General features: G+C 50.1%; 11 protein-coding genes across 12 annotated transcripts; 5 read left to right on the forward strand and 6 right to left on the reverse strand.

Annotated features, from left to right (window-relative positions):
* Positions 1 to 61: 61 nt before the first annotated feature.
* On the forward strand, positions 62 to 1,774 carry PV06_03177 (uncharacterized protein). The gene has a single exon (XM_016403936.1). The coding sequence runs from the start codon at positions 192 to 194 to the stop codon at positions 1,569 to 1,571; it is 1,380 nt and encodes a 459-aa protein (XP_016264941.1). The 5' UTR covers positions 62 to 191; the 3' UTR covers positions 1,572 to 1,774.
* PV06_03178 (uncharacterized protein) lies at positions 1,772 to 3,940 on the reverse strand. The gene has a single exon (XM_016403937.1). The coding sequence runs from the start codon at positions 3,759 to 3,761 to the stop codon at positions 2,013 to 2,015; it is 1,749 nt and encodes a 582-aa protein (XP_016264942.1). The 5' UTR covers positions 3,762 to 3,940; the 3' UTR covers positions 1,772 to 2,012.
* A 448-nt stretch (positions 3,941 to 4,388) lies between these two features.
* PV06_03179 (uncharacterized protein) lies at positions 4,389 to 5,642 on the reverse strand. The gene has a single exon (XM_016403938.1). It carries the CDS (start codon positions 5,599 to 5,601, stop codon positions 5,035 to 5,037), a length of 567 nt encoding a protein of 188 aa, XP_016264943.1. The 5' UTR covers positions 5,602 to 5,642; the 3' UTR covers positions 4,389 to 5,034.
* Positions 5,643 to 5,813: 171 nt separating this feature from the next.
* On the forward strand, positions 5,814 to 7,913 carry PV06_03180 (uncharacterized protein). Its single transcript, XM_016403939.1, has one exon. The coding sequence runs from the start codon at positions 5,838 to 5,840 to the stop codon at positions 7,893 to 7,895; it is 2,058 nt and encodes a 685-aa protein (XP_016264944.1). The 5' UTR covers positions 5,814 to 5,837; the 3' UTR covers positions 7,896 to 7,913.
* Positions 7,914 to 8,690: 777 nt separating this feature from the next.
* Positions 8,691 to 10,682, forward strand: PV06_03181. Of its 2 annotated transcripts, XM_016403941.1 has the most exons (5): positions 8,691 to 9,070; positions 9,141 to 9,299; positions 9,493 to 9,805; positions 9,858 to 10,326; positions 10,387 to 10,682. In XM_016403941.1, exons 3-5 carry the CDS (start codon positions 9,583 to 9,585, stop codon positions 10,451 to 10,453), a joined length of 759 nt encoding a protein of 252 aa, XP_016264946.1. In that variant the 5' UTR covers positions 8,691 to 9,070; positions 9,141 to 9,299; positions 9,493 to 9,582; the 3' UTR covers positions 10,454 to 10,682. The 2 variants fall into 2 exon arrangements, with proteins under 2 accessions (XP_016264946.1, XP_016264945.1); XM_016403940.1 differs by having other exon boundaries at positions 9,141 to 9,805.
* A 5-nt stretch (positions 10,683 to 10,687) lies between these two features.
* PV06_03182 (uncharacterized protein) lies at positions 10,688 to 12,063 on the reverse strand. The gene is made up of 5 exons (XM_016403942.1): positions 11,871 to 12,063; positions 11,763 to 11,778; positions 11,600 to 11,653; positions 11,325 to 11,356; positions 10,688 to 11,242 (listed from the first exon to the last, which is right to left on the reverse strand). The coding sequence occupies exons 1-5, from the start codon at positions 12,007 to 12,009 to the stop codon at positions 10,749 to 10,751; spliced, it is 735 nt and encodes a 244-aa protein (XP_016264947.1). The 5' UTR covers positions 12,010 to 12,063; the 3' UTR covers positions 10,688 to 10,748.
* Positions 12,064 to 12,272: 209 nt separating this feature from the next.
* PV06_03183 (uncharacterized protein) lies at positions 12,273 to 14,943 on the reverse strand. Its single transcript, XM_016403943.1, has 2 exons — positions 14,130 to 14,943; positions 12,273 to 14,082 (listed from the first exon to the last, which is right to left on the reverse strand). The coding sequence occupies exons 1-2, from the start codon at positions 14,323 to 14,325 to the stop codon at positions 12,575 to 12,577; spliced, it is 1,704 nt and encodes a 567-aa protein (XP_016264948.1). The 5' UTR covers positions 14,326 to 14,943; the 3' UTR covers positions 12,273 to 12,574.
* Positions 14,944 to 15,521: 578 nt separating this feature from the next.
* On the reverse strand, positions 15,522 to 18,012 carry PV06_03184 (uncharacterized protein). The gene is made up of 3 exons (XM_016403944.1): positions 17,158 to 18,012; positions 16,813 to 17,100; positions 15,522 to 16,732 (listed from the first exon to the last, which is right to left on the reverse strand). Exons 1-3 carry the CDS (start codon positions 17,320 to 17,322, stop codon positions 15,695 to 15,697), a joined length of 1,491 nt encoding a protein of 496 aa, XP_016264949.1. The 5' UTR covers positions 17,323 to 18,012; the 3' UTR covers positions 15,522 to 15,694.
* A 374-nt stretch (positions 18,013 to 18,386) lies between these two features.
* PV06_03185 (uncharacterized protein) lies at positions 18,387 to 20,307 on the reverse strand. Its single transcript, XM_016403945.1, has 3 exons — positions 20,098 to 20,307; positions 19,122 to 20,053; positions 18,387 to 19,059 (listed from the first exon to the last, which is right to left on the reverse strand). The coding sequence occupies exons 1-3, from the start codon at positions 20,192 to 20,194 to the stop codon at positions 18,451 to 18,453; spliced, it is 1,638 nt and encodes a 545-aa protein (XP_016264950.1). The 5' UTR covers positions 20,195 to 20,307; the 3' UTR covers positions 18,387 to 18,450.
* A 581-nt stretch (positions 20,308 to 20,888) lies between these two features.
* Positions 20,889 to 22,563, forward strand: PV06_03186 (uncharacterized protein). The gene is made up of 3 exons (XM_016403946.1): positions 20,889 to 21,152; positions 21,207 to 21,693; positions 21,747 to 22,563. Exons 1-3 carry the CDS (start codon positions 21,086 to 21,088, stop codon positions 21,907 to 21,909), a joined length of 717 nt encoding a protein of 238 aa, XP_016264951.1. The 5' UTR covers positions 20,889 to 21,085; the 3' UTR covers positions 21,910 to 22,563.
* Positions 22,564 to 22,641: 78 nt separating this feature from the next.
* PV06_03187 (phosphoenolpyruvate carboxykinase [ATP]) lies at positions 22,642 to 25,623 on the forward strand. The gene is made up of 3 exons (XM_016403947.1): positions 22,642 to 23,103; positions 23,161 to 23,437; positions 23,919 to 25,623. Exons 1-3 carry the CDS (start codon positions 22,928 to 22,930, stop codon positions 25,257 to 25,259), a joined length of 1,794 nt encoding a protein of 597 aa, XP_016264952.1. The 5' UTR covers positions 22,642 to 22,927; the 3' UTR covers positions 25,260 to 25,623.
* The last annotated feature ends 605 nt before the right edge of the window (positions 25,624 to 26,228 follow it).

A 26,228-nucleotide genomic window follows, 5' to 3' on the forward strand; every position in this document is an offset into this window, starting at 1 on the left:
CCAAAAACGTCACTAGAATTTTTTTCTGACCACCGACTTATTGTGTACTTGAATGTATTGACTACCACTTAATGTTTTGCGTGTACCGTCAACTCGAGCAAATCATCTGCTGATCACTTTGAGATCTCTCGCTTTTGATTAATCGAAGGACTTTACGCGTCCTTTGCTTGTAATCTGATTATCCCATCGGTATGGTGACCACAAGATTACAAGAGAGGCTGGGCCTGGACACGCCCAATTCCTCCAGTGTCGAGGATACGTCAAATTCCACTGCATCGCCATCTGTGTCACGAGCATCGAGGAAACGTTCTGCTCGAGGCAATGAGACTCATAAGGACTCCGCCAAAGCACGGGCTTCCCAGAGTTCTCTAGAGACGGAGCAAACATCCCTACAACCATCACAGTCTCAGATCGATACACCCGTAACGACTAACGAACAAAATCTTCCTGAACGCTTGAAATCGCCAGTTGAGTTCTACACTCCAGCCCCAGCCAAGACTCCCACGAACAAGAGGAAACGATTCGACAGTGATGAACCCGAGGACTCAATTCTCGACATGTTCCAGACACCTGCAGAGTACCCACGTGCCCGCGATGTTGCGACGGAAGAAGAAGAACAAGGCGATGATGACAGCGATGCTGCCCCCGAAGTAGTCAGTACGAGAAGTTCTGCCCGGCGTACTCGATACCCGCCGGGAAGTGCCTCCAAAAGCAGTGGCATTAAGCGGAGGAGGACCGCCACTTTAACGGGTCAAGACAAAGGATCAGACCCTGCCTCAGGCTCCGGTCTCATTGATGTTGTCAAGCCGAACTCGACATCAATCGAGACTACCACAGAGGGTGACGACTACGTCGACGTACACGATCCAGCGACTTCCACAGAACAGGCCCCTGAAGGCGATGTTCCGGCGACAAACTCAGAGGACAAAGACCAGATTGAGTCTGTCGCCAATACAGTCGACAACCAGATTTTGACAGATTCGGACACAACGGTGACCGCCCTGCCCAGCACGTCTCTTCCAAATGGTGAAGAGGAAGATCAATCCGCTGTGGCCGAGGTAGAGGATACAAGCACCGCCGTCGTCGAGCGCACGTTCAACGGCGAGACCCTCGACGACCAAAGGCCTAGAGAATCCAATGACCATGAAGATGATCCATCCTCCTCATCCGCCGCACGAACAGATCAACGAGACAAAGCATCTTCACACGTCCAATTCGAAACCACAACACCCTCGTCGAGACCTCGCTCGCCAATTGCCGCAGTCACAAATCCCACTACTACCACTGCCGCCGCTCCAAAGCAGTCCGTACCAATTTCTTCCATCCGATCCACCGTCGCCCATCCACAGTCCCAGACCAACTCATCGCACCAATTCAAGAAGGCCAAAACTGCAAAGAGTCTGAAAATTTCCGCACGCCGTCAACCCGCGTCGGCCCTTGTTCACCAACACCTCCCCAAACCCAAACCGACGTCGTTGCAAGATTTTCGAAGCCGCATGTTCAATCGACACGCTCGAACCACCAAATTTGGAGCGCCGGGACAGAAGAAGGTCAAGTTTGTCAGTGCATAGAGGGTTGTTGTCGTTCTGTTGGTGGTGTATCTACGTGTACTAGGTGCCTACGGACTTTCATTACGGCAGCTCGCGGCGTTGTTTCAATTTACCAAGGGCAGATGTTGCAATGATGAGGATGACACTTGGGTTGGCCAGGTAATCACGCAAGTTACAATATATCATCAGAAATGGATATGAAATCACTTTGGTTCAACTACCTGACTTGGTATCGATCCCAAGGACCATCTGACACGATTCCATAGGTTGTGAATAAAACTTAGGCCTTCGATACCTCATTCGCCCAAGCAGAGGTAAAACAGGGCATATCATCATCATTATCGTCATATTCCCATAATGTTCATAAATCTCGTCACAGTTATTCATTGTCCAACTTTGCAAAAACACACAATCCGTAACCCACGGCACACTCGTGGTGTGGTTCTTGTTACATTGTTACTCTTAACAAACAACACCACCTTCCCCTCCCCCTCCTTTACCGGTGACGGCCCTGACCGCAAGAGTTTCGATGCGACTAGCGTACAGTTCCATGGAATGTGCAAGAGGGTCTCCGAAAATGACCTGTCTCAACTGCTCATCCTTGACGACACTCGCCGTGACATCATCCTCGGTTTTGCCCTCGGGCACCCTGAGCACGACCAGGCGTCCGGCATTCGAAAACATGCCCGAGGGGACGTCCCACCACAACAACTTCGACGCCGGATCCAGACTTTGCTGTTGGTGGTCATGTCGACGGTTTTTGGATTTCGTCGTCTTCTTTTTGGTCGGGTTCAGGGACAAGTCCAGCATGGACATACTGGCGGCGCCCAACTTGGTCAGCGGCGACTTCGACATCGACGTCGACGCGTTGGTGGTTCGCTGATCAACCTGTGGGGTCGGTCTGGAAAGTAAATCGACCAGACTTTTGATGTAAGCCTTTTCGGCACGAACGACGGGGTCACCTTCGTTCATGAATGAGTGAAACAAACACTTTTGTAGTCGGCCGTCCGCGGTGGTGGATTTTTGTAACGGCAAAAGACTGACCGGGGGAGCGCCGAAAGTGATACAGTGAACCCTCTTGAAACAGCCCGTCAAGGCATTCAGCTCACTGTCGACCGTCGCGGCGAGCATGTGCGAGTACAAGAGGCTCGCCACGGCCCCACCCGCGCTGTGTCCGGTGATCAGCAGAGAGCAGCTGCTTCGGTTCGGGTTCTCCTCCAGCAACTGTCTCAGTCTCGAGGCCATGGGTCGAACCATGGCCCTGGCGACCTTCAGAAACCCAGAATGACAAAGGTTACCTTCGTCGTCGAGGAACCCGGCGGGTGACACCGGGTCAACTCGAAGATTGACCCCCCAATCCCTCACGCTGAGTCTGCTCGTCCCACGTATGGCGAACACGATCGTCTTCTTGTCGTCGCAGGGTACGCTCTTGACCACTATGGCTTTGGTGCCCAGTTTGCTGTCGGCCGAGATGTAGTCCTTGCGTTCCGAAGCGGACTGGGGTTGGTGGTACGCGTTCAGTGAGTACTGTGCCGCCAAACACAACAGAGGATAAGTCGGGATGTAGACTCTCAGAGGCGGAAGCGTGGCGGGGAGTTTGGAGTTGAGGTACAGGTCCAGTTTGGAAAAGACATTGACCTGTTTGGGTTGTCGTTGTTGATATTGTTGCTGCTGCTTCCTTGGTCTCCTCTCGTGGCCGCCGACGGCTCGGTCAGTGGTCACTTCTTCCTCCGAGAGTTCTGACGAACAAGAAGGTATGGTTATGGCAAGCTCTCTTGTCGAGCCAATAAAGGCATCTGCATCTATCAAAGATATGATATCGTCCAGCTTGTCATCAATTCTTCTGTGTAGCAGCTCATCCCCGGACGACGACGACATTGACGACGTCGGAGCATAGCCGGCGGGATCTGGTTGGGACCAGGGATGTTGGGGTTGGACAGTTCGGTAGGGTGTCTCAGGGGGAACCGCTTGATGGGTTGGCAAGGTCACCGCCGAGTACATATGAGGAACAGTTCCGTTTGGGGCCACGGACGACTGATGCCATTGCGGTTGGTATTGTTGATACGGAGGTTCGTAGACGGCATTCGGGGAGTAGTTCATGGTATAAGGCACAGGGTTGGAGGGGGGGTATGCAGGATCATGGAAATTGGCATTATCAGCTTCGTATTTACGGCGCTTTCGAGCAGCTCGATTGCTCCAGAAAAAGGTCATCGTGGTATGAACTGTATGTTCGTCGCAGGTGAAAAGGGTGTCAAGACGTTGACTTGGGAGAGTCACGTACTCAACGAGGGAGCATTTTCATGAGTGCTTTTTGTTCGAGTAGACATTCTGACGTTAATTCAGAAGATGGGCTATAGGAACCTCCCCAAAGAAATTCAGATTGAAGGTAGTTTGCTGCCTTGTCGCCTGGTCGAAATGCCTTGTGTCCAGTCGTCTGCCTCACACCAATCCGGCTGACTCGGCTGAGAATCGCTTGCGCCACGATCAAAGACCCAATCATGACGCGTTACTGGCCATTTCCAAGTCTGTTTGACTACAAGGACCTTGCACAGTTGACTCGTCGCTTCGTAGACGAACCCATCACCTTGACAAGTCCCTTTCCCCAGTGTCGGTCACGGAGTACGGGATACAGGAAGAGATGTCGGGCGCATCGACCCTCCCCGCCTCCGCAGAATTCATTATCTACGATCAGCCTTGCCGAACATTCTATTTTTGGCACGAGCCCTTCAAACACCACGAATTTATCTGTACGCCACGTGCGCTAAGGAGCTACGGGTAAGGCAAGAATCAGTAAATCCATGACAGATACACTATGATTTGAGCAAGTGAATTGTTCGTGTAAAGAGACACACGCGTTGACATAAAGTAGAAGCATAGTGATTCGGTGCCTGTAGGTTGTTCTACTGACACTTCCTCCAGAATGGCTTATCAAAGAACTCAAGGGGATTCGCGGTCCATAGTCCTCACTCCCCTCCTTTCTTTGGAACTAGATACGATGCGGGGTGTATCTCTTGTATAGTGGCGCCTTGCCAGATTTTAGGAGATGTTCGAGCAATGGTCGAAGCCGAATCTCAACCGCCAGCTGCATTGACTCAATCTGTTTCACTGCGTGAACCGGTGATCTGTTCAATGTCGTATCATGTCTGTCAGACCACAGACTGAGATATTCCGCAAGCCTCGGGAGAGGAAAAGCCGCCTTGCTGGGTAAAAGGTGTCGATCACGGCTTTCAGAATGAGGTAAGAACTGTTGGAGAGGCAAAGCTCTCCTGTCTTGACTCCTACGTCAAGGGAGAATCCAATTCTTGCCGTTCTTTTTAAAGATCTCGCTGGTCTCGAATAAGTCACCCGCTGGATTTGTCGTGGTGCCCCTCATAGAGTGATCACGAAGTAGCCTGCTCTTGAGGCACATTACCGCCGGAAGCCGTACCTAGGGATTCCAGCCCGCTGACGTTTTAAATCTTGTAGTCCACGGCTTCGTTGTATCTCAGGTTGTAAAGAGACTATCCTCCTCTCTCAAGTACTCCCCCACGTCACCTTGACGGAAGACTACCACAGAAGTCGGTTCTAACTTTCTTGCTTCCGCCGTTGACCTAGCCGTTACACCAAATCCAAGTGGTGTGTCGTCCATGGCTAAAACGACCACGCCAGAATGTTCAGGACAGTCTTCGCTCCATCTTCCAACATGTGCCTTGACAACATTGCCTCCATAAAGGAAGGGCATTTCTCCGTTGGGTTTGACCCACACCTTGTATCGTGCATGCGGCGCAATCACATCCAACGCTGTTATATGTAATCTGAATTTTCCGGTTTTCGTGAATTTGCCGACACAGGTGCCCAGTGAAAGTAGATTGTCTCGAGCAACCGCTGTTGCTAAATTGGCAAGCGACAATCGAACATAGTAGACTCGAGACTCGTGCAGGCGGAAGACATGCCGGTCACTATCGTCGTCTGAAGAATCCGAGGGTGCGATGAGTTGGGTCAGCGAACGACCTGTGTAGTTGGCAAGCTTTGTGAACAATGTCTGGGTCTCGACATCAGTAAGAGGCCTCATCTTGGAAAAATAGCCTTGTAGCCGTTGGTCGCCTCTGAAACTTCTTAGGCAACTTGTACTGTTTGTGTCTGGAATCGGTGGTTGCGCAGTCTCAAAAAAAATATTCTACGAGAAAGCGGCTAATCTTCGGTGTAGTTGGTAAACGTTCTAAGAAATTTTGTTCCGCAATGGCAGATCGTGAATTGAAGATTCCACATGACTGCGGTGTATTTGAAAATAATTCAAGCACAACAGCCATGCCTCATGGTCGCCCAGCAAAGCGCAGGCGTATCACACCACCGTTAGACGACGATGTTCCTTCCAAGACCATAAAGTCCTCCGACCTCTTCGCCCGGGCAGCTGACTGGGATCTCGAACAAGCCTATGCACAGAAGAACCGTTCGAAGAAAACGAAAGAGTCCACGAGACTACCTATTAAGACAGCCCAAGGCCAACTACAACAAGTAGAAGAAAAAGAACCTGAAGATGGCTCAGACAGCTTTCTAGGCTCCGGCTCGGAGGGCGAGGACAGCAATAGTGAGGAGGACGATGCAGACGAGACACCTCCTACCGAGTCTGAGCCTGCCGCTCCAGCGGTACCGCTCAAGCAACAGATCTTTGGTGCAAAAGAAGAAATCGCTCGACTGGCTGGTCTGCTGAGTGAAGACCCCGAAGAGCATGCTAGTGCTTTCAAAAAACTTGCACAACTGGCGGATTCCCAATCTCCTATACCTGTACAGAAACTCGTTCTTGCTGCTCAAGTGGCGGTCTACAAAGACGTTATCCCTGGCTATCGAATACGCGCATACAAAGACGAAGATCTGGGCAACAAGATATCCAAGGATGTACGAAAGACGAGACAATACGAGCAGGCTCTTGTGACTGGCTATCAAGCCTACGTGAAGCATCTTGGTGGTCTTGCGAAAGGTCGCAAGGGGGATGAAGACGCTCAGTCCCTGCGCAGTGTTGCGATAAACTGTGCCTGCACGTTACTTCTATCTGTTCCGCATTTCAATTTCCGCACAGAACTTCTGAACATCCTAGTTCATGAGCTGGCTAGTCGGGAAAGTACTCCGGATTTCGTGAAATGTGTTGAAACGGCGGAAAAATTCTTTGCAGAAGACGATGACGGAGCCTCGTCCATGGAGGCTGTCAGCCTTCTGACCAAGATGATGAAGGCAAAGGACTATCGAATTCGAGAGGAAGTTTTGAATACATTCTTTCAATTGCGCCTTCTCTCAGAACTGACAACACCGAGTTCTACCACCAAAGCCGACAAACCGGAAGACATGTCGAAGCTCCACGGTAGGAAGGTGAAGAAGGAAAAATTCGAGCACAGGTCAAAGAAGGAGAAGAAACTTGCAAAGGAGAGAAAGGCAGTGGAAAAGGACATGCGCGAGGCCAATGCGATTGTCAACTACGAGGAGCGAGAGAAGATGCAATCGGAAACACTTAAACTGGTGTTTGTAACATACTTCCGCATCTTGAAAGCCAGGGTGCCCGAATTGATGGGCGCTGTGCTGGAAGGACTTGCTAAGTATGCACATCTCATCAACCAGGACTTCTTTGGGGATGTGCTCGAGGCTCTCAAGGACATTATCAACCAGGCAGATGCCGCTCTCAAAGGCGAATTGGATTTGGGCGAAGGAACGAGCGCAGCGCTGGATGTTGACCGAGACGAAGTCCGGAACATGACCCGCGAAAGTCTCCTTTCGACACAGACCGCTTTCACTCTCCTCTCGGGCCAGGACGTGTCCAAAGCTGCATCATCTCTACACTTGGATCTTTCATTCTTCACTTCGCACACCTATCGCACTCTCTACCCACTCTGTCTTGATGCAGACATTGAGCTGGGCCCGAAATCCTTGCGGCTGCCGGATCCTCATTCATCAAAGTCATCTGAAAAGGCAGTCAACAGGGTTAATATCTCCACCCCGATATTGCTCCTGACACGAGTGCTGGCTTCAATCCTACTAACGCCTTCGCAACCTCCGCCAAGCGTCGCGGCCGCGTCATTCTTCAAGCGCTTGTTGACGGTGTCTTTGCAGTTGCCGGAGAAGTCGGCGCTTGCGGTGCTCAACCTGCTCGCTCAGATAGCAGACAAGCATGGCCGCAGGATAGAAGCGTTGTGGTACAGTGACGAAAGAAAAGGAGATGGAGTGTTTCGAGGAGAAAGCGACACTGTAGAAGGGACGAATGTTTGGGCTACTGGAAGCGGAGCGTGGGAAGGCGAATTGCTACGGAAGCATTTCTGTCCCAAGGTCAGAGAGCAAGTCGCCGCGATTGACAAGATTATTGCCGGGGTGCATAGATAGAAGGTGATGAGCCATGGGTTCCCGTTTTAAAATTATATGACATCCTTCTCGTATATCATCAGCTGCGATGGTCTCAACTTGAAAGTCTTACAAGCTCGCTAGTTTATCTCACTGAAGCCTTCATGAGGTCTTCTCTCGTGGCATGTGAATCTACTTCCCCATGGCGACGGAGAGGAGCATTGACATTGACAGCGGGAGGAAGAGAAGCCGGGCAATGATAGGGATCGCTTATAGGCGAATGAACGCCACCCCGTGGGCATGTCATGACGATTTGTACAGTACATTTTGTTTGTGCACATGTCTCGCTTTGACTACTTTGTATGTATCTATTTGACAGTACGGATGAGAGTCCCGGTTACAAGTTATCGCTAGTACAATACAACACTCGTAGAGGGACCCGGAGTGCCTGATGTGCCGCGAAGCAAAGACCTTCCCGGCAATATCCATGTCGTATCCACATCAACCTGACAGCCCAACAAAGTCATGTCATGTTGACCACCTTTTTTTTATTTCCTTATCATGAGCCTTCATTTTTACACTACAGATCCTTCCCACCAATGAAGCACTTGTTGGGGCCATTGATGAGATCCAGATTTTCATGCATCATGCATGCATGCATGGCCTTGCTTGAGAGTGCCTTGCCATGCACACTCACCAAGACCTCCGTCTCACATGCCCCCCTCAGTTACTCGTCCTCGTAGGTCCCGCAACACATTCCTGCGTCGGCAGCTTTTGCCTGCGAGAGAATGACATGACGCTCTCTCTCTCTCTGCGCGCACGAACCTCCGGAAACCTTGACTTGTGGTGTGACAGGTTATAAGACTTTTTTGCTCTTTGACCTCATTTTATTATACCCAGCTGTCACATTTTCATAGCTTCTTGGGTCTCTTTTGATGGTCTTTGTTGATACTTTGAGAAGCTCTGACCTTTTTATTTTGCCGCAAAACATTCTAACCAGAGGGTTGTGGATGCTTGAGGATTGACCATACAGTACGCAGGTTACCGATCAGTATATAAAGAAGATTGGACTCGCCCAAAAACGACAGTATGTAGCACCTGCTTCTTGTTACTCCCATCGTATCTTGACTCGGCCGGACCGTTTCAATTTCCTTAGAACCCAAAAAAAAGAATCGTATCTTGTGAAACTTGCTTGAATACCTACCTGACTTTGCGGGGTGAGTGACCATGAGCACAATGGATAAATTCGATATCTACTCATACAGTTGCTAACGCTGCAAGTTTTAGATCTTACACTGGCTGTTTGCCCCGGCTTTTACTTGTACACTTGTCTAAACCAATCAACAAAACTCGAGAGTCTCTCAAACAGACTACCACTGCTATTCCATCTTGTTGCTTTTCATCCAAATCTCAATCACCATTCCATTGGCCTAGCCATTGTCGCAGGTAAGCAAGTGCTGGCCCACTTCATGACAGGTCTGAGCTCACAGACGGAAACTCGTTCGGGGAGGGGAGTCTAGACGAACTGTCCCAGTGAAGAGACCAAGTACTCATCCATGTGCTGGATATCTTGACTTGACCCAACTCATCTAGCATAACTCCTTTATCTTGGGAATGTACTGACTATGATGATGTCTAGGCCTCTTAATTATCAGTCCTTATTGTCCTAGAGACCTCTTACATATCATTTCCTACAATATTCCAATCTTTATCCTACAAAACCATCAAAATGGTTTCCACCACAATTACCTTTAGCAAGGCCGATGTGCAAGCCCCGGTTTATATCGCCGGGGCCTTTTCAGAATGGTCACCAGTGGAGATGACCTGCGAAAAGCTTGAAAACGGTCAGAACAAGTTCACGCACGCCGCCGAACTTCAACCTGGTAAATACCAGTACAAGTTTCGCCTTGGTCCTGGAGACTGGTGGGTCCTAGATGAATCAACGTCGACCGGTTAGTATGAGTCTATCCTGGCACTATTTTTGGATTGCTGATGTTGCTGTAGAAAATGACGGATCAGGAAACGTCAACAATGTCCTAACCGTCGACCCCGAACAAACTCAAGAGTCAACTCTTCAGCAAAGCGAAGGTGAAAGCGAAGACATTGGCCAGGCTCCAATTGCCGCTACTGCTGCTGCTACTGCTGCCATTACCGCTCCTGCTGCTGCTGCTGCTGCTGCTGCTACCACAGCCAGTGCTACTGTGTCCGACACTGTTGCTGCAATGGAGGACGAACTCCGTGTCCAGCCAGAAGGCACACCAGATGAACACGACGTCCATAAAGAGGCTTCCATCCCGGATTTTGCACCTCCTCCTTATTCAGCAGAAGAGCATAAAATACCTCTGATCTTGGAGACTGACAACAAACCTGTCCCAGTGACGACAAAGGTTGCAGATGTGGTGCAGAGGAGCTCACCCGAGAGTGAAGCTTTGCTGCCTCAACCCAACAAAGGTGGTGGTGTCCTGGCGAAGAAGTAAGTTTTTTAATGCTCAAGTGACGATACTGTGCAACTCTTTGCTAATCTATGAAACAGTAGGGTGCTATTAGTAGCTGTGGTCGTAGCTATACCTGTGGCTGTCTCATTCTTCTTACGTCGATAGGGCAGGTGTGTCAGGGGGAGTTTGCTGTACGATTTGAAGCCGTTTTAATATCTCGTGGATTGTCCTTGCGTTTTTGTTTTTGGTCTTTTGCCATGTGGTTGAGGCGAGAATAGTAATTGAAACCTTTGATTGTGATGACGTGTTTGTCTTTTTTGTTCCTTGAATTGATAGTTCTCATTGTTATCTTGACTGTGTACTACTCATACTGAATTTGATACCTTGTGTGTTGTTCTTTCTCTCTCTCTCTCTCTCTCTCTCTCTCTCTCTCTCTCTCTCTTTCAGAGAGATATACTTTCTACAACCTACTACACAAAGTCTCGACTGCGTCTTTGGTTTCTTCCTTGGTCTCCTTCACCAACCCCGAGACGGCCTTGAAGTTACCATCTTTGGCGTCCCCGACCAGTTCAAACAGTAGACTCTCGCTGGTCGTGACGACACAACCTTCACGGGCCAGCCGGGACAGGGCCACGGGTCTCTCGGCGGCGTTGCAACTGCTGACCCCGTCGGCCAAGACGTAGACCTTGTGGCCCTGGGAGAGAAGGTCCAGTGCGGTCTGGGTGACGCAGATGTGAGTCTCGATGCCGACGATGATGACGCTCAGTCTTTTCCCGTTCGCGTTCAATTGTCGAGTGAGACCCGGGACCAACATGGAAAAGGCGGTCTTGTCGACATCGGTCGTCGCGGTCGAGTCCGACCCCTTTGGAAGTAAAGCTTTCAGTTCCGACACCGTCGCCCCCAAACGGGAGGCATTTTGGGTGGTGACGTAGACAGGTATGTCGAGGATTCGAGCTGTCAAAGAGGGAGGAAAGAAACGAGTGAGTATAAAAAAGAGGACCGGGGGGGAAAAAAAAAGTCATGCGTCACCACTTACCTGCTTTGATCATTTTGGCACTCGTCGAGATCCTGCCGAGAAAATAAAAAGGGTGTCAATTGATGTGTGTTTCATGACAAGACTTGAATACGGAAGATGTAGGTGGTCAAAAGGTTGAGATTGAGATAAATCGCGTGCTAGTAATCCAAAGGAACTCAAACCATTGAAAACACTCAAAAATCAACAAGCGACGCATGTGATTGACAAGTCTCTCTCAAGGGAAAAAGATAAAACTGAAAAAAGATAACAAAAAAGATAACAAAAAATTTACATACACCTTTGGAAATTCCCATATCGCCGTTCGAAATTTCTCTTGAATGTCACAGATACTATATGTTCATTGAAGTCGAATCAGCATGAGACAGATGACACTCTGTAGATATAGTGGTGGTGGTGGCGGTGGTGGTGAATCGGAGGTGCTGCTCGAATCATACTCACAACAATACCGGATTCACTATGCAACAAAAGGTCGTCATCGTTAGTATGAATATTTTCGACAGACTGAGGACCTGAGGACCCCGAAAAAAATAAACGAGGAACAAATACCTATCCGCTTAGATTCTGACGAGGCCATCCTTGCGTATCTCGTAAAAGTCGAAACTCCAAATGGCCTGTTGTTCGATCTTCGTGTACAGTGACTAGTTCTGTTCATGAAGACCCGACGACAAGCACTATTATTGATCATCAAAGTATAGATAGCAAAAAAGCAACAAGAGTAATAGATGTTTTACAGGGTATAATGAGATATGTTTGTGGTCTTGGACAAAATGCGGGCGTGATCGGATCAACGGGAGAATTGCCGATGTTGTTGGACCCGATTCTATTCAAATGACCAAAACGTGGAGAAATGTCGGGGTTTGAAAATAGAGAACAAAAAGATACGAGGATGGTACGGAGGTCCTTGATGGGTAGTAGGAAACATAAGAACCAATACAACATACAACTCATAAAACATTCATCTGCTTCTTTGATTCTAGCCTCGTGGCTACCTAGTAAATTTATCTGGGTTTTTTGTCTTCCTTGTGCCAAAGCCGAATCTTTCTTCACCTTCACATTCGGTTCCAGGTGGCATCCTCTACCTAGAATACATGTTATGCCTCTCTCCCAAAAGAAATCTCGAGGAAACCGGATCTGAATTGATGGTACACCATCTGCCCTTTGTACTCATTCATCTTTCAAAGCACCGCACCTCCCGTCCGTAAAAAACATAGTCACATCCATCAAAACACTAACTCACTTGCCGCACCATTTTACCCATTGGCCGTCGTTCTACGCTGCGGACCAGTGTTGAGCCAGCCAAAGGCAGTACCAGATCCAACCGGATTGGTCTTTGTGGTCGACGCGGAATAACCTGATTTCGCAGCATTTTCCTTGAGGTCGGTTTGGCTGGGCTTTCTGCTAAATTCGCCTGGCCTGGGGGGAGCGTCGGTTCCATTAGGTCCCATTGGAGTAGATGCTGTTCTCGTCGCGTTGGCCATCGTCTTGGCTGGTCGCAGAATCTTCATAGGACGTGACGCACTAGGCCGCGCATAAGTGGACGAAGGCTTCGGAGCCGTATCGTTTTGCGTAGAAGTCGAAACTGACCGCCAAGAATTCGACCACGCCCCTTGACCAGATTTTGACATGGGCGTGCCGAACGATTTCTCGCTTCCTGTCGTCGACTTGGAGTCATCCGCAGGCCGGGAATGTGCAAGATCTAGGCTTGATCTGGTGGATTGTTCGGCATGAAGGTCGGATCTACGCATGTCTCCAGGCTCAGACGGCGTGGCTGATGCAACACTACTGGATGGTGCCACCATTGGCGAGGCCACTATCTGGGCAGTGTTCGACCTTCCAGGACGCCCGATTACCCCGACTGGAGATACTGGAGGTGGTAGCATGGCTCCTTCAATGGACGTCGATCGCTTGCGGGGTGCCGTGCACAAGTCCTTATACGAGGCATCATCTTCGGGACGGACAAGAGGTATGGAAAGTAAATTTCGCTCCTCGTCGAAAATCATTAATTTGTCTTGCGAGAACAGGACATCGCCATTGTGACTTCTCAGTATGTCGCTACCCATGATGATCTGTATTAACGTGTCGCTGACTGGTTGCTCGTCGACCATGAACTTGACAGTCAGGGTTGGAACATGGGGAACTGGGCTCGCGGATCTGACAGCAGGAGAATGGATTTTCGCCTCAGTGAGATACACGGGAAGTCGAATGGCACGCAAGTCGCCGTCATCGAAGATGGAGTCCATCAAATCGAGTTTGGAGACGAGAGCGATGCTTACCGAAGATATGGAAGAGCCAGTGCATATAGCAGCGTAGAGGAGGGAATCATTGGAAAACGACTCGGTCAGCCAACAACGTATAATTGAGGGGCAGGGGCCTAGGGCGAAGAAGCCGGGGGGTGGATGTCCTGAGGCGCGCGGAGAGTTGTTTATGGATCCAAGCAGGCGACTCTGCTCCAAACCAAAGCTGTTTGTCCGACCAAACCCGGCAACACTGGGTCTTCCGTCTGAACGATGTGATAGAGATCTCTCCGAGAGTGCATGACCTCCAAGACCACTCCCCGTTCGGGTGGGAAGTTCCATTGATTGTCTAGATGATGCGTAATGGTTGTTTGCGCTTTCATCGAAACGTACGGAATTGGCTCGTGATGCCGCGGCCCGCCTCGATTCATCGTTGGCATCCAAGGTCAATGAACTCATCATACTTGCAGCAGGCTCGGCATCAAAATTGCGAAAGGCCTCAGCCGCAGGGTTCAGAGTAGATTCTACATTTGTTAGTATAGAGACGGATCCATCAGCGTGACCAACTCACCGTGCTGTGATGAGCCAAGACCACCGGCAAATGGAGATGATGCTCCCCAAAGAGTCCGTGATCTACTCCCGTCCGACGTTTTCTGCTCCAAACGCATGATTCTGTCGGAATGCACGGCTTGGGTTGCGGAGAGCTCGCTGAGAGTCTCTTGAATGCGCCACAGTTCGTCTCTGGTCGCAAATTCCCGTGATTCCATATCTGTCCGATTACGCAGTTTGTAGAGGCATTAGGGATGACCCTTCGATCAAAAACTTGACAGAGCGTCCGGAGGGGCTCATCCACTGTCGAGATATTGGCTTGGGCGCGGAACTCGGACTGCTTCGATGACCCTCGACAGTCACAACACCTTTAACCAACACTCTCCTAGTGTGCGCCAGCCCTACGAACCCTTCCTCCGTCGGATGAGTTATCTTCCACCTCTTCAGGCTTTCATCTATTGTCTGGTTCAATGTGCTGCTCGCGGAGAAATGAATGAAGGAGGATGGAACGATGCGCCGAAATTTGGATCAAGGCAAGAGCGAGATCTGCCGATGGTAGTTTCGAAAGACTACTAGGCAATCGAAGGGTGGAGATTTGAAGAAGAGTACGAAAGGAATATACTCTGAGCTGATCAATGGTCGCGCATGAAATAGTAGATCTTAGGCAAGGTGGGATGAGAGACCGGGATGAGGTTGTCAATGAGGGTTGTAAGACAGGGATAGAGAAATGACACAGTTAGAGCAGCAAACACAGTGTGGCAGTATCAAGTTGGAAAACAAATATAAGTTTGCTGAGACAAAGTGATGCCTGTGATGGTTTGATTCTTTCATTCAAGGAGGCCACTTCCGCATCCTTGTAAAGTACAATACGTCTGCTCACCTCTGAAGATCATGCCAAGATAGTTACATATCAATATATGATCCACCCTATATCGACTACGGTGACACATTACAAGCAAGTCCGCATTGGATTCCGTCCAATCTACTCCGTACCACTTCTTTCACGGAATCCTTTCGCCCTTGAAGCTTTGTTGTTCTAGACAATCGCCACTGAAAGAGACATACTTGGTACTGGCATTTTCTTTGATATGAAAAACGGTATGTTTGAAGTAGACATTGGGTTGTTGACCTTTGCACATTTGGCGCCCTTTGCCTCTGCACTAATGGCAGTTTCAACTTCACGCCTTGGTGGCAGTGGGACGCGTACGCGTGGGTACGCAGTTACAAGACCCTTCAAGCCTTCCTTCCTGAGAAAGATAAGAACTAGAAGGTGAGGTAACGTGGTTGTCCAATATGCCGGTCATTCAGCAGACTGTGTCATGACTTGAGCAGAACAGGAGGGTGAATTTATCCATCACACATCAAGAGATCAGAGAATGTCAAGGAAGCAAGATTAGGCATTTGTCGTTGTTGTGGATGTTTCTCAGGCAACAGCTTCAGGACTTGTTGAAGAGTATCTGACTTATCTCCATTCGATGTCCGCCTACCATTCCAAGGACAACGACAGCAACAGTGGCTTTGAGCCCCTTCACACCCCTTGAACTATCCGACTCTCCATACACCCTGCCTACCCAGCCTGACCAGACATTACGGACTCGTCGCCAACGAAGTCTTCTCCTCTCTGAACTTCTTGGTTCCCAAAGAGTCAATATCGTAGCCATGCTCGATGAGGTATGCTCTGAATCTCTCATCTTCTTCTGTGATGGTATCCTGGCCAATGTGTGGGAGGAAGATAAACGCGACCAACCCGCTAAAGATACACAACGCACTCGACACATAGAATGGGTACTGACCCTGCTTGATGACATTGTCGCCGGCTGCCTTGATAATGTCTGGAAAGATGTAGTTTCCGACAAAGGCTCCAACCTTTCCTATCGCAGCTGCGATGCCGTAGTACATGCCCCGCACAGAGGTTGCCGACGTCTTGGAAGCGACAAGCCCGATGTTGTCACCGGGACCAACCTCGCCAAGCGCGAGAAATATGCCGTACATGACAACAAATCCGCCAACCTGTGACGGTTGGTCGAGATGCTTGTATATCGCCGTCATGACGAAGCCTACGATCCCCTGTAGCGTGACGCCTAGGATAAGGCAGTACTTGGGACCCAGAATGTCCGACAGGAAAGCCCCTAGGACCGCACCGGGGCAGTAAAACAGATTGATGACTGTGTTCCAGCCGAACGTCTTCCAGAGAGGGGCATCCGCTGGCAGCAACAAAGCCAGCCACGATGAGGAGTAGATGCCAAAGGAATAGGTGGAGAAATCGTAGACGAACCAGATCAACGAGACGATCGAGAGTCGGAACCAGTAAAACTTGAGAATGAGCCAGTAAGGGTAGCGGTTCATTTTGTTACGGTTGTATTCTTCGGGTTCCTGAAGCTTGATCCGCAAGTACAGAAGGGACAGTGGCGGAATGACACCTAGGCCTAGACACATACGCCACGCTGCGCGCAAATGGTTTTCGGTAAAGATTAAGACCATGATCATGGGGACGAAGGCCGAGACCACGAAACCGACGTCGATTGCGAGGTTCGTGAAGCAAATAAACCAACGATTGCGATGCCCGCGCTTGAGTTCTCCGGTCGCTTCGGCGCACGCCACCGACCCAGCGGGATATTCACCTCCCTGTTCCTGTCAGTCTTTTCCCTCCAGTCATGCGATCACTCGAGAAGAGAAGAAATGATAACAGGATTGTTAAGACTTACGATGCCAATGCCCAGAAGAAATCGGTATGCCGTGAGAGCGGCAAACATACCACCAATGCTGCCACCGGCGCCATACGAGCCAGCACTGAGGGCGGCAAAGACGATCAGGATGATGGTCGATAGAAGTAGAGAGTGGCGTCGGGACCAGTGATCGGATAGATAGCCAAAGACTAATTGGCCCAAGACGGTTCCAGCAAAGGCGATGGCAGTAACATTGTTTTGGGCGTCGGAATTGACGTATTCGTCCTTGTAGAGAATTTTGAGCATGGTATTCACTGATCCGATGACCTATGGTGTGTTAGAATAGCATTCCTGGTGTCCTGGACGAGAGTAGGTAAGAATTACCCCATTGAGGTAGCCATCAGAGAAGAGCCCGGCACCACAGGCGATGGTCGGCCAACTTCGTTCCCATCTTGTCTTGGGTGTGGCATCGAGAGGAGCAGTATGTACTGATACACGACGATCCTGTTCAGGTGCGTAACCTTCGTTGATAACTTTCTCGTTCTCCATGGCGACGAGGAGTACTGAGGAGGCAAAACAGAGAAGATGTCACATGGATCTGTTCAGAGGGAAGAAAGTACTTGTAGGGTAGTTATAAGATCTCTCGACTGGCTTCCCAAGAGGGTGTGACGTTCCCCAAAGCAGTAGGTGCAAGCAGACGCCAACGTAGGGAAGGATGATCGAGTGGAATCGTGGTTCAGGAAGCTGCGTCAACGAAGGAACAGTCGCTCTCGAAAGCAGTACTAGGGATGGTGACGTCGAGGCACCTCTTCGAATCAAGCGCGAATCATGTCGCATGCTCTTGGCCACGATGGTCGAAGTCGACGTTGATCTGCCCAGGTAGGCATGGTTCATGCCCGTACTCGTCAGAGAAGCGTCATTCTGAGTGGTTGAAAAGCGCCACTGATTGCAACGTCGTGCGATGGAGCTGACTTCGGGGGTCCCGTGCCCTTGAACGAAATTCTGTACAAAATCCAGCCAGGACAATGGCCGGACTCACGCGCTAACTTATCGGTGGGACGCGCAAACTTACTGGGAAGATCGTTGGGTTGTACGCAGTACGCGTCGTAGGGATTTTCAATCCCACGCTGTGACCACGTGTAGAGAAGGCTGGAGGAGGATTGGCTGCTTCGTGTGAAGACACGCATTCATGAACATGGTACAAATTGAGCTGGAGGATTCTGCAATTGTCCCCATGAGGTGATTCTAGTCGAGGACGAAAGAAGATGGGAGATGGGAGATGTGTGCGCCTCATACGTTCTCAAGCGGCACCAAAAACAGACGAGAGTCACGAGGATCGATCGGTGAAAAAGCTTGGTATCATTGCTTGTCTGTCTTTGACTCCCCGCTAAAGAACATGCCTAGTAAGGCCAATGCAAGGGAGTCTATCATGGAGGCGAATGTGAGTGGATGGGCACCGAATCGCCACTGCATAAAGTACCTAGGGAGCGCCTAGACGCTCTTGGCTTTTTAGGGATGCTCGGCGACTCCCAGGGCCCCAGAAAGCCACCTCGAGGTCACATCTAAGGGCCAGACCTACAATATCACTACACTGGATATACAGTATACACGCTGTAACATTGACATACACTATCGATGTATGAGGTATTCCTTCTGCGCAAAATTCTCCCGTACAGTCTACAACTTCGCTTTGAGCTTCGATTCTTCCTCTTTTGCTTTATCCTTCAATACCCGGCGTAAGATCTTGCCGGCTGCACTTTTGGGAATCTCATCAATGAACCTCACGCCACCCCTAAGTCTCTTGTGGCTGGCCACTTGTCCATCTAGCCACTTGACAATTTCTGCCGCATCCTTCTCGCTCGTTTTGCCTGCAGGGGCCACCACATATGCTCGAGGGACTTCGGTGTGTTGATGGTCGTCGTTGATTCCGATGACGGCGACATCGTTGATAGCAGGATGATCCATTAGCTTCCCTTCTAGCTCAGCCGGCGCAACCTGGAATCCTTTATATTTGATCAGCTCCTTGACGCGGTCTGTGATGTAGAAGTTGCCGTTTTCGTCCTGGAAGCCGACGTCTCCTGTCTTGAAATAACCATCCGATGTTATCGCATCCTTGGTCGCGGCTTCATTCTTCCAGTATCCCTTGAAGATGTTGGGTCCATATAACCACAGTTCTCCAGTCTTGCCGGGCCCAAGTTCTTCGCCATCGGGTGATATATACTTTGCCTTCATGCTAGGGAACATTTTCCCGACGCTTCCCACGGAGGTATACCATTCGTCCCAGGGCTATTGGTGCCACCACGTTAGCATACGCGACTCTTAACACACGCCTGACTCGGGGCTCTTACCTGCGTATGGGTCATTGGGCTGGTCTCGCTTAGACCATATGCCTGGTTGATCTTAATGTTTAATCTTTTGTGCACAGCGTCGACCAGCTCCTTGGTGAGTGGTGCTGCACCGCTGGTGATCATTTTCACACTGCTGAGATCGTATTGCTCTACAAGCTTGTCCCGAGACAGCCGTACAATCACCGGCGGAGCAACGTAGATGAAAGTAATCTTGTGGTTTTGAATGGCCTTTAGGAATACTTCCAGGTTGAACGATGGCATCACCACCAGCTCAATTCCTCGATGAAGTGGCTGTTGGACCAACCCAGTCAACCCATAAATATGGTAAAAGGGCAACACCCCAAGGATCTTATCTTGGCCACTCGAGTACCACTTCCCCATGGCAGACTTGACCATCAATAAGTCGGAGATGATATTCCGGTGGCTGAGCATGACTCCTTTCGGCAATCCAGTTGTTCCCGAGCTGTAGACCAGGAACGCCAGGTCCTTGTCAGGATGCATCTTGCGCCGTCTGTACCTTGTTGAACCACTAGTCTTGCGGATATTGGTCCAGTGCTTGCACCTATGGCTGGGGTCTCGTCCCTGACCAAGTAAAATGACACGGTCTTCGGGTATGCCGGACTTCTTGGCTGCTTTCAGTGCTGTTGGTAGGAAATCAATGGTTGTGACAATAGCTTTCGACTCGGAATTGGTCAATTGAAAGGAGAGTTCATCGGCCGAATATGCCGGGTTGGCCGGTGACACTATGCCTCCAGCATAGAAGACACCGTAGACAATGGCCGCAAAGTCGATATCGTTGGGCGCAAAGACGTTCAGGACATCACCCTTCTGCCAGTCCCAAAGATTACGGAGACCGCCTCCGAATCCTGTAGCGGCATCTTTGACATCTGTCCAAGTGTATTGACGAGAGCCATCAACAGATCGATATATGACTGCACAGTCAGTTTCATGTACTGGTGTAAATTGTATGACCTACCTTGCGTATCAGGAAAGTCCCGAGGCTGTTCAAACATCAGACCCCATAGGTCAACCTCGGGGATCTGAATATCGGGAAATGGCGAGTTCGTAGGCATCGCGGCGCTTAGATCTGCACTGCAGGTGCACGAGTATGTGTAAGGAGCAAGGTTGAATACTCGAATCACTGCAACGAGTTTATTCGAGGAACAGTCACGGCATGTTATTGCCCAGTGACTGCTGGCAGATCTCCGAGATAATTCCAAGTCGACCCGGAGGTCGCGCTATCTCGCATCTCCGCAAAAGGATGGTTGGAGAAGCCTCGGCTTGAATGAGGCGGAAAAACCATATTTCCGGATTTGATATTTGCCCAAGCCGCCCGAAAAAAAGATACACAAACGTTCTGATAGACTCATAGAGCATTAGGCGGGTGCAGTTCAAAGATCAATCGATGGTAGTAAGAATTTTAGTAGCTGGACAGACTTGCAGCTCCATTACTATCTTTAATAACATGCCTCTGAGCCAAAAAAATACCCTATCATGGCAGAGAGTTGTAACTGGGCGGTGAGATGAGATCACGAAGGCGGTCCCTAATGGTCAGCAAATAATAAGACATCAGACTAGGCTGAGTGGTTATATATTTTATAGAAACCATCACACGCATACAGCAGGGCGACATCTTGCAGTCGGCAATGTTAGAAATACCGAGGTAGCAGGGTTCACATGCCCAAGACTGTATTGGCAGATACATACTGGCCCCTTATAACTCCCGAGTAACCGGGGAATAATATGCACGGCTCGCCCTCGATTTTGGCTTGCTCTCCAACACAATTCTTACCACTTTTATAATCCGCGGTCTTGTCGCCGGCTGCAGGTCAGAATCGCGACTCGGATTGATAAAATTTCTTTACGTCTTCCTTATCAAAGACTACGCCCGTCCGAATTTGCCATCGAGCCTTTTCGTGGGTTTCAGAATCGCCTCTGTTCCTGAAATTCCCGAGGCTGCAATCATGGTTGCAGATGCCGTCGTCTATCACCCTGCGGTGACCCATTATCTCCGATACGTCGCGACTACAGGTAAGATACACTATTATACCTCGACGACTCATCGCTGACCAGATCACTGTGTAGTCGGTCGAGACAAGGTACTCCGTACCATTCAGTACTTCGCGCGATTCTACGCCTGGTATCTTTACCGCACCAACAATCCGACCAGTTCCATTCAGCCATGGACCACGATCAAGACTCAGTTCGGCCTGACGCGAAAGATCCTGCGTATTGGCAAGTTTGTGGAGCATCTGCGTGCTGGTTCTGAGATCTATGATGCCGCAGTAAAATCGGGCAACGGAGACAAGATCACTCAATACCTTCAGATCCTGCGACAGATTGGGTATGCCGGCTACATGCTATTTGACATGATGACTGTGCTGGATGCTATGGGTGTCAAGAAGGATCCCAGGGCCAAGAACATTCAGGCGACAGCGTTCCGATTCTGGTGGACGGGCTTGACGGCAAGCGCACTGGCTGGAATCTACAACAAGTACAAGCTGAGACAGCGCACCAAGGCCGTTGATGAGAAGGATGCCGAAGCGAAAGTTGAGAAGGTGAAGATCGCAAAGTAGGTTACTCCCTTCGAGAGATGCTTTGCTTGAGACTGACCGTGACTCGCAGACAACAAAAGGCTGTCAACATCCAGCTTGTTTCTGACCTTTGCGATCTGACAGTGCCGAGTACTGCACTGGGTTACCTCAACTTGGACGAGGGAATTATTGGACTGGCAGGCACGACCAGCAGTTTGCTTGGTGTTTACGGAGCCTGGCAGAAGACTGCTTAAAGAGTGCAGGCCGGAATATCCAGGGTTTCTCGTGTTTTAAGACCTGCCATGACTATCATGCTTGGGTATATTTGGTCAATTGTCGCAAGTACTATACATTTATCTGTCTGTTTTCCAAGACAATGATGTAGTCTCTTTTTACGGGCGACCGGCATTGATGACACAGAATAACATCGTGTCATGTTTTGCCTGGTATGATACTCTGGTCTGGGTCATGAAAAGCGATTCCCCCGCTTTGTTTGACGCAAAGGCGCATCTGGTGGAGTCCAGACTCGTAAGGACTTGGTTGTTTTGGGCAGCCCCCATCAATCCCAGCGAAACGCTCTCTACAAACGATCTTGTCTTGCACCATCAACACATCGTTGCTACTGTGATCAGCAAAACTCTGCCCTGACTCAGCAGGATTGAGTTGAGATACTACTCGTCGACGTGTAACCTGATGTGCCGTCAATTGCATGGTCTGAGTCTGGATCTGAGCGCGAAGCGTCGGTGGCGTTGTTGTGTAGGGTCGATAACTCTTGAACCAAGCACAGTGCAGTCTAGTCAGCGATCAAAAAACAGTAATCGTGGTACTGGACCTGTATTGGCAAGGGTGGAAGGAAATGTGGTGATTGGAAGCGGGGGAAGAGCATTCGATGACAATGAAGACACTGGTCACATTCCCTCAGCTGATTTTTCCCTTTCTGCCTCCACCTGCGTTTCCTAGACCTTTATCTTCTGCCGTCACTTCATCTCGAGTCTTCATCCTTCAGGCCTCGATTCACGATAATAAGAAGGACATCAAGGCTGATTTTGCACGCTCCGCATCATATCTCCAATAATCAGAGCATAGTTTACCCACGTACGCCCACTGGCCTCGTCTCTACTCCAATCATTGCCCTGCGGAAAATCTCGGACTCTGGTTGTGAAGCGTCTTCAATTTCGTCCTCCGAAGTCTCCCGTCATACAACTGTCCATCGGAAGCAACATTCGGCTTGGTCCCGGCTCCAGGAATATACAAAAGAGTCGATTCCGCATCATGGCCTCTGACTATTCTACCCGTCTTCAGGCTATCCAGCAAATTCGTCCTCACTCGCCTTCTCCTGCAACTGGTACAGCACGTTCAAACCTAGCCAAAACCAATTTGCGAGCATACACATCCAGAATGGTCTCTCAATCGGTCAACAAGACCGCTCTCCACCCGGGTGGTGTTGAGTAAGTCGATGTTGTCGTCGCTGTTCAAGATCATTCCAAACTGACGTTTCTTCCTAGGCCGGGTCGTGAACACACGGAACTTGAAGAGGAACTTCACACTACGGCTCACATCGACTATGACCGAGTGGCCATTGTTGCCAACCCCTCTGTCTCAGCTCTCTACGAAGATGCCCTGGTTTACGAGACCGGTACAGCTATTACATCGTCGGGTGCCCTGAGTGCCTACTCGGGCAACAAGACCGGTCGTTCGCCGCTAGACAAGCGAGTGGTTCAAGAGGAAAGCTCAGAGAAGGATGTGTGGTGGGGACCCGTGAACAAGCCCATGTCACCAGATGTAAGTGGTTTATCTTTCACCTCCGTCATCAACTCTCCATGTCTTCTGCCCATGCCCTCAAGGACTTGTCCTCCTCACATGTGCCATCACCAGCCGGATGATGAAGATGATGATGCAACGAGGCGCATCCCATGCTTTAGAACGCTTCGATGAAGTGGCCATCATTCGTTGCCAGTTCTACACAATGAATTTCCCCGCAACAACTTCAATAGCTGTTTGGATGTGGGCGAACGGCAGGAAAAGAGCGTTTCCCACACGAGCACTTTTGCCCCGCGTTGCTCCAACTTGGGCCATGACGTCCTGTTGCCTCTGGCTGCGCCTAAGAAATTCTTGGCCACCCGGGTGCAGACGGGCCCCCATGTTCGGCAGCTGATTCGGGGGAGTTTCCTGCCCCACATTCAAACTTCCCCCCCCTGGTAGCGATATGGAGTCTCTACGGAATGTTTAGGGAAAGATAGCTGACACGGTTGTCTTCGTACAGGTCTGGAAGATCAATCGGGAACGTGCTATCGACTACCTCAATACCCGGAATCGAATTTACGTTATCGACGGCTATGCCGGCTGGGACGAGCGCTACCGTATCAGCGTCCGAGTTGTCTGCGCCCGTGCCTACCATGCCTTGTTCATGCGGAACATGCTCATCAGACCTTCTCGCGAAGAGCTGAAGAACTTCCACCCCGACTATGTTATTTACAATGCCGGCTCCTTCCCGGCCAACAGATATACCACTGGTATGACCAGCGCCACCAGTGTTTCGCTCAACTTTGCCGAAAAAGAGATGGTCATTCTCGGAACTGAATATGCTGGTGAGATGAAGAAGGGTGTCTTCACAGTCCTCTTCTACGAAATGCCAGTCAAGCACAATGTCCTGACCCTCCACTCATCGGCCAACGAAGGTCAGAAGGGTGACGTGACTGTATTCTTTGGTCTGTCTGGTACTGGCAAGACGACGTTATCTGCGGATCCTAAGCGCAAGCTGATCGGTGATGACGAGCACTGTTGGTCCGACAAGGGTGTCTTCAACATCGAGGGTGGTTGCTACGCCAAGTGCATCAACCTGTCTGCGGAGAAGGAACCAGATATTTTCGGTGCCATCCGATTCGGCTCAGTCCTTGAGAACGTTGTCTTCGACCCCGAGACCCGTGAAGTCGACTACGACGATGCCACCCTGACCGAGAACACTCGATGCGCCTACCCCATTGAATACATCGGCAACGCAAAGATCCCATGTCTAAGCAACAACCACCCCAGCAACATCATCCTCCTCACCTGTGACGCTCGTGGTGTTCTGCCACCGATCTCCAAGTTGAACACTGCCCAGACCATGTTCCACTTCATCTCCGGATACACCTCCAAGATGGCAGGCACCGAGGATGGTGTTACTGAGCCTCAAGCTACCTTCTCTTCGTGCTTTGCTCAACCCTTCTTGGCCTTGCACCCCATGCGATACGCCAAGATGTTGGCAGACAAGATCTCCGAACACTCCACCAATGCCTGGCTGCTGAACACCGGCTGGGTTGGTGCCGGCGCCGCTACTGGTGGCAAGCGTTGCCCACTGAAGTACACTCGGGCTATCCTGGATGCCATTCACTCTGGGGAGCTTGCCAAGGCTGAGTACGAAACCTACGACATCTTCAACCTCAGCGTGCCCAAGACTTGTCCGAATGTTCCGGATGAGCTGCTGAATCCCAAGAAGAGCTGGACCGGCACCGCCGACTTCACCGATGAGGTCACGAAGCTGGCCGTTCTCTTCAATGAGAACTTCAAGAAGTACTCCGACCAGGCCACCGAGGAAGTCATCAAGGCTGGCCCCACCGTGTAAGTCAAAGTTGTAATGATTGAGCCATGATTTTATCGGGCTGTACAGAATTCGTTTGAAATCTGCAATGCATTTCTTGGAGTTGGGAACAACAGCGTTCGGTCTGTTTGAGAAAGGATCAACAACACGAACGCGAGACGCGAGAGGCATCACGAAGCTACGAACGGACAACCCGATGATGGCTGCATCCTTCTCATGCCTGGCTTGCCTTGTTTTGAGTGGCCGACAAGGGAAGGGGTTGCAAGCCTCAAAAACATGCCTGATATATGATAGAGACGAGGAAGATGGGGACATAGCAGCTACTCTTCCGTTGGAAGTTGAAAAGCTGATGTTACAAACACCAAAATTGAACTTTACCATTTTGCAACTTTTACTTCCGCTCTCGTACATTGGTATTCCTCCTAGGCAGTGTTCGTACCATAGTCCGTACAACACGATTGTGATAAGCCTGACATGGAGCGAGCCCGCGAGCCGTGGGGATCTCGCGGCCGGATGAACCGAATAGGCAGGAACATGCAGTAGATCTGACTCGACGCTGACTTGGGAAAAAACCGTCAATAATAATTGGCCTTTCTAGATATCGGCAAAGGGACGAGGATCGTACGTGGAATCTGTACGAACAGTGGGATTATTATACCCATGTGAATCCGATCTTCCGGGCTAAAGCTGAAAAATTCTCCGCAAGGGTGTTTAGCGATTGCCAGAATTCGGAGGCAACTTGGGTGGCACGCCCGATGAAGAATTTGTACTGTACAATAGAGGATTCAAGTATGAGTACAAGTACTCTGTACCTCTTTCTTTTGATACCTCGCAGAATGGGGCAAGAGTGGGAGAACCATGGCCGACTTATAAGAGGTTCCTCTTTCAGCGGCTTCTCAGGGTTGCTAGATTTCCGCGGCAGAGAGTTACAGTAGAGGGCAGAAAAGGCGGATGCGCACGTGTACAGTAGTACGTATGGGAGGTCATTACTGG

This window comes from Exophiala oligosperma (assembly GCF_000835515.1).
Source record: "Exophiala oligosperma strain CBS 72588 unplaced genomic scaffold supercont1.3, whole genome shotgun sequence".
In the NCBI taxonomy this organism is placed as follows: domain Eukaryota; kingdom Fungi; phylum Ascomycota; class Eurotiomycetes; order Chaetothyriales; family Herpotrichiellaceae; genus Exophiala; species Exophiala oligosperma.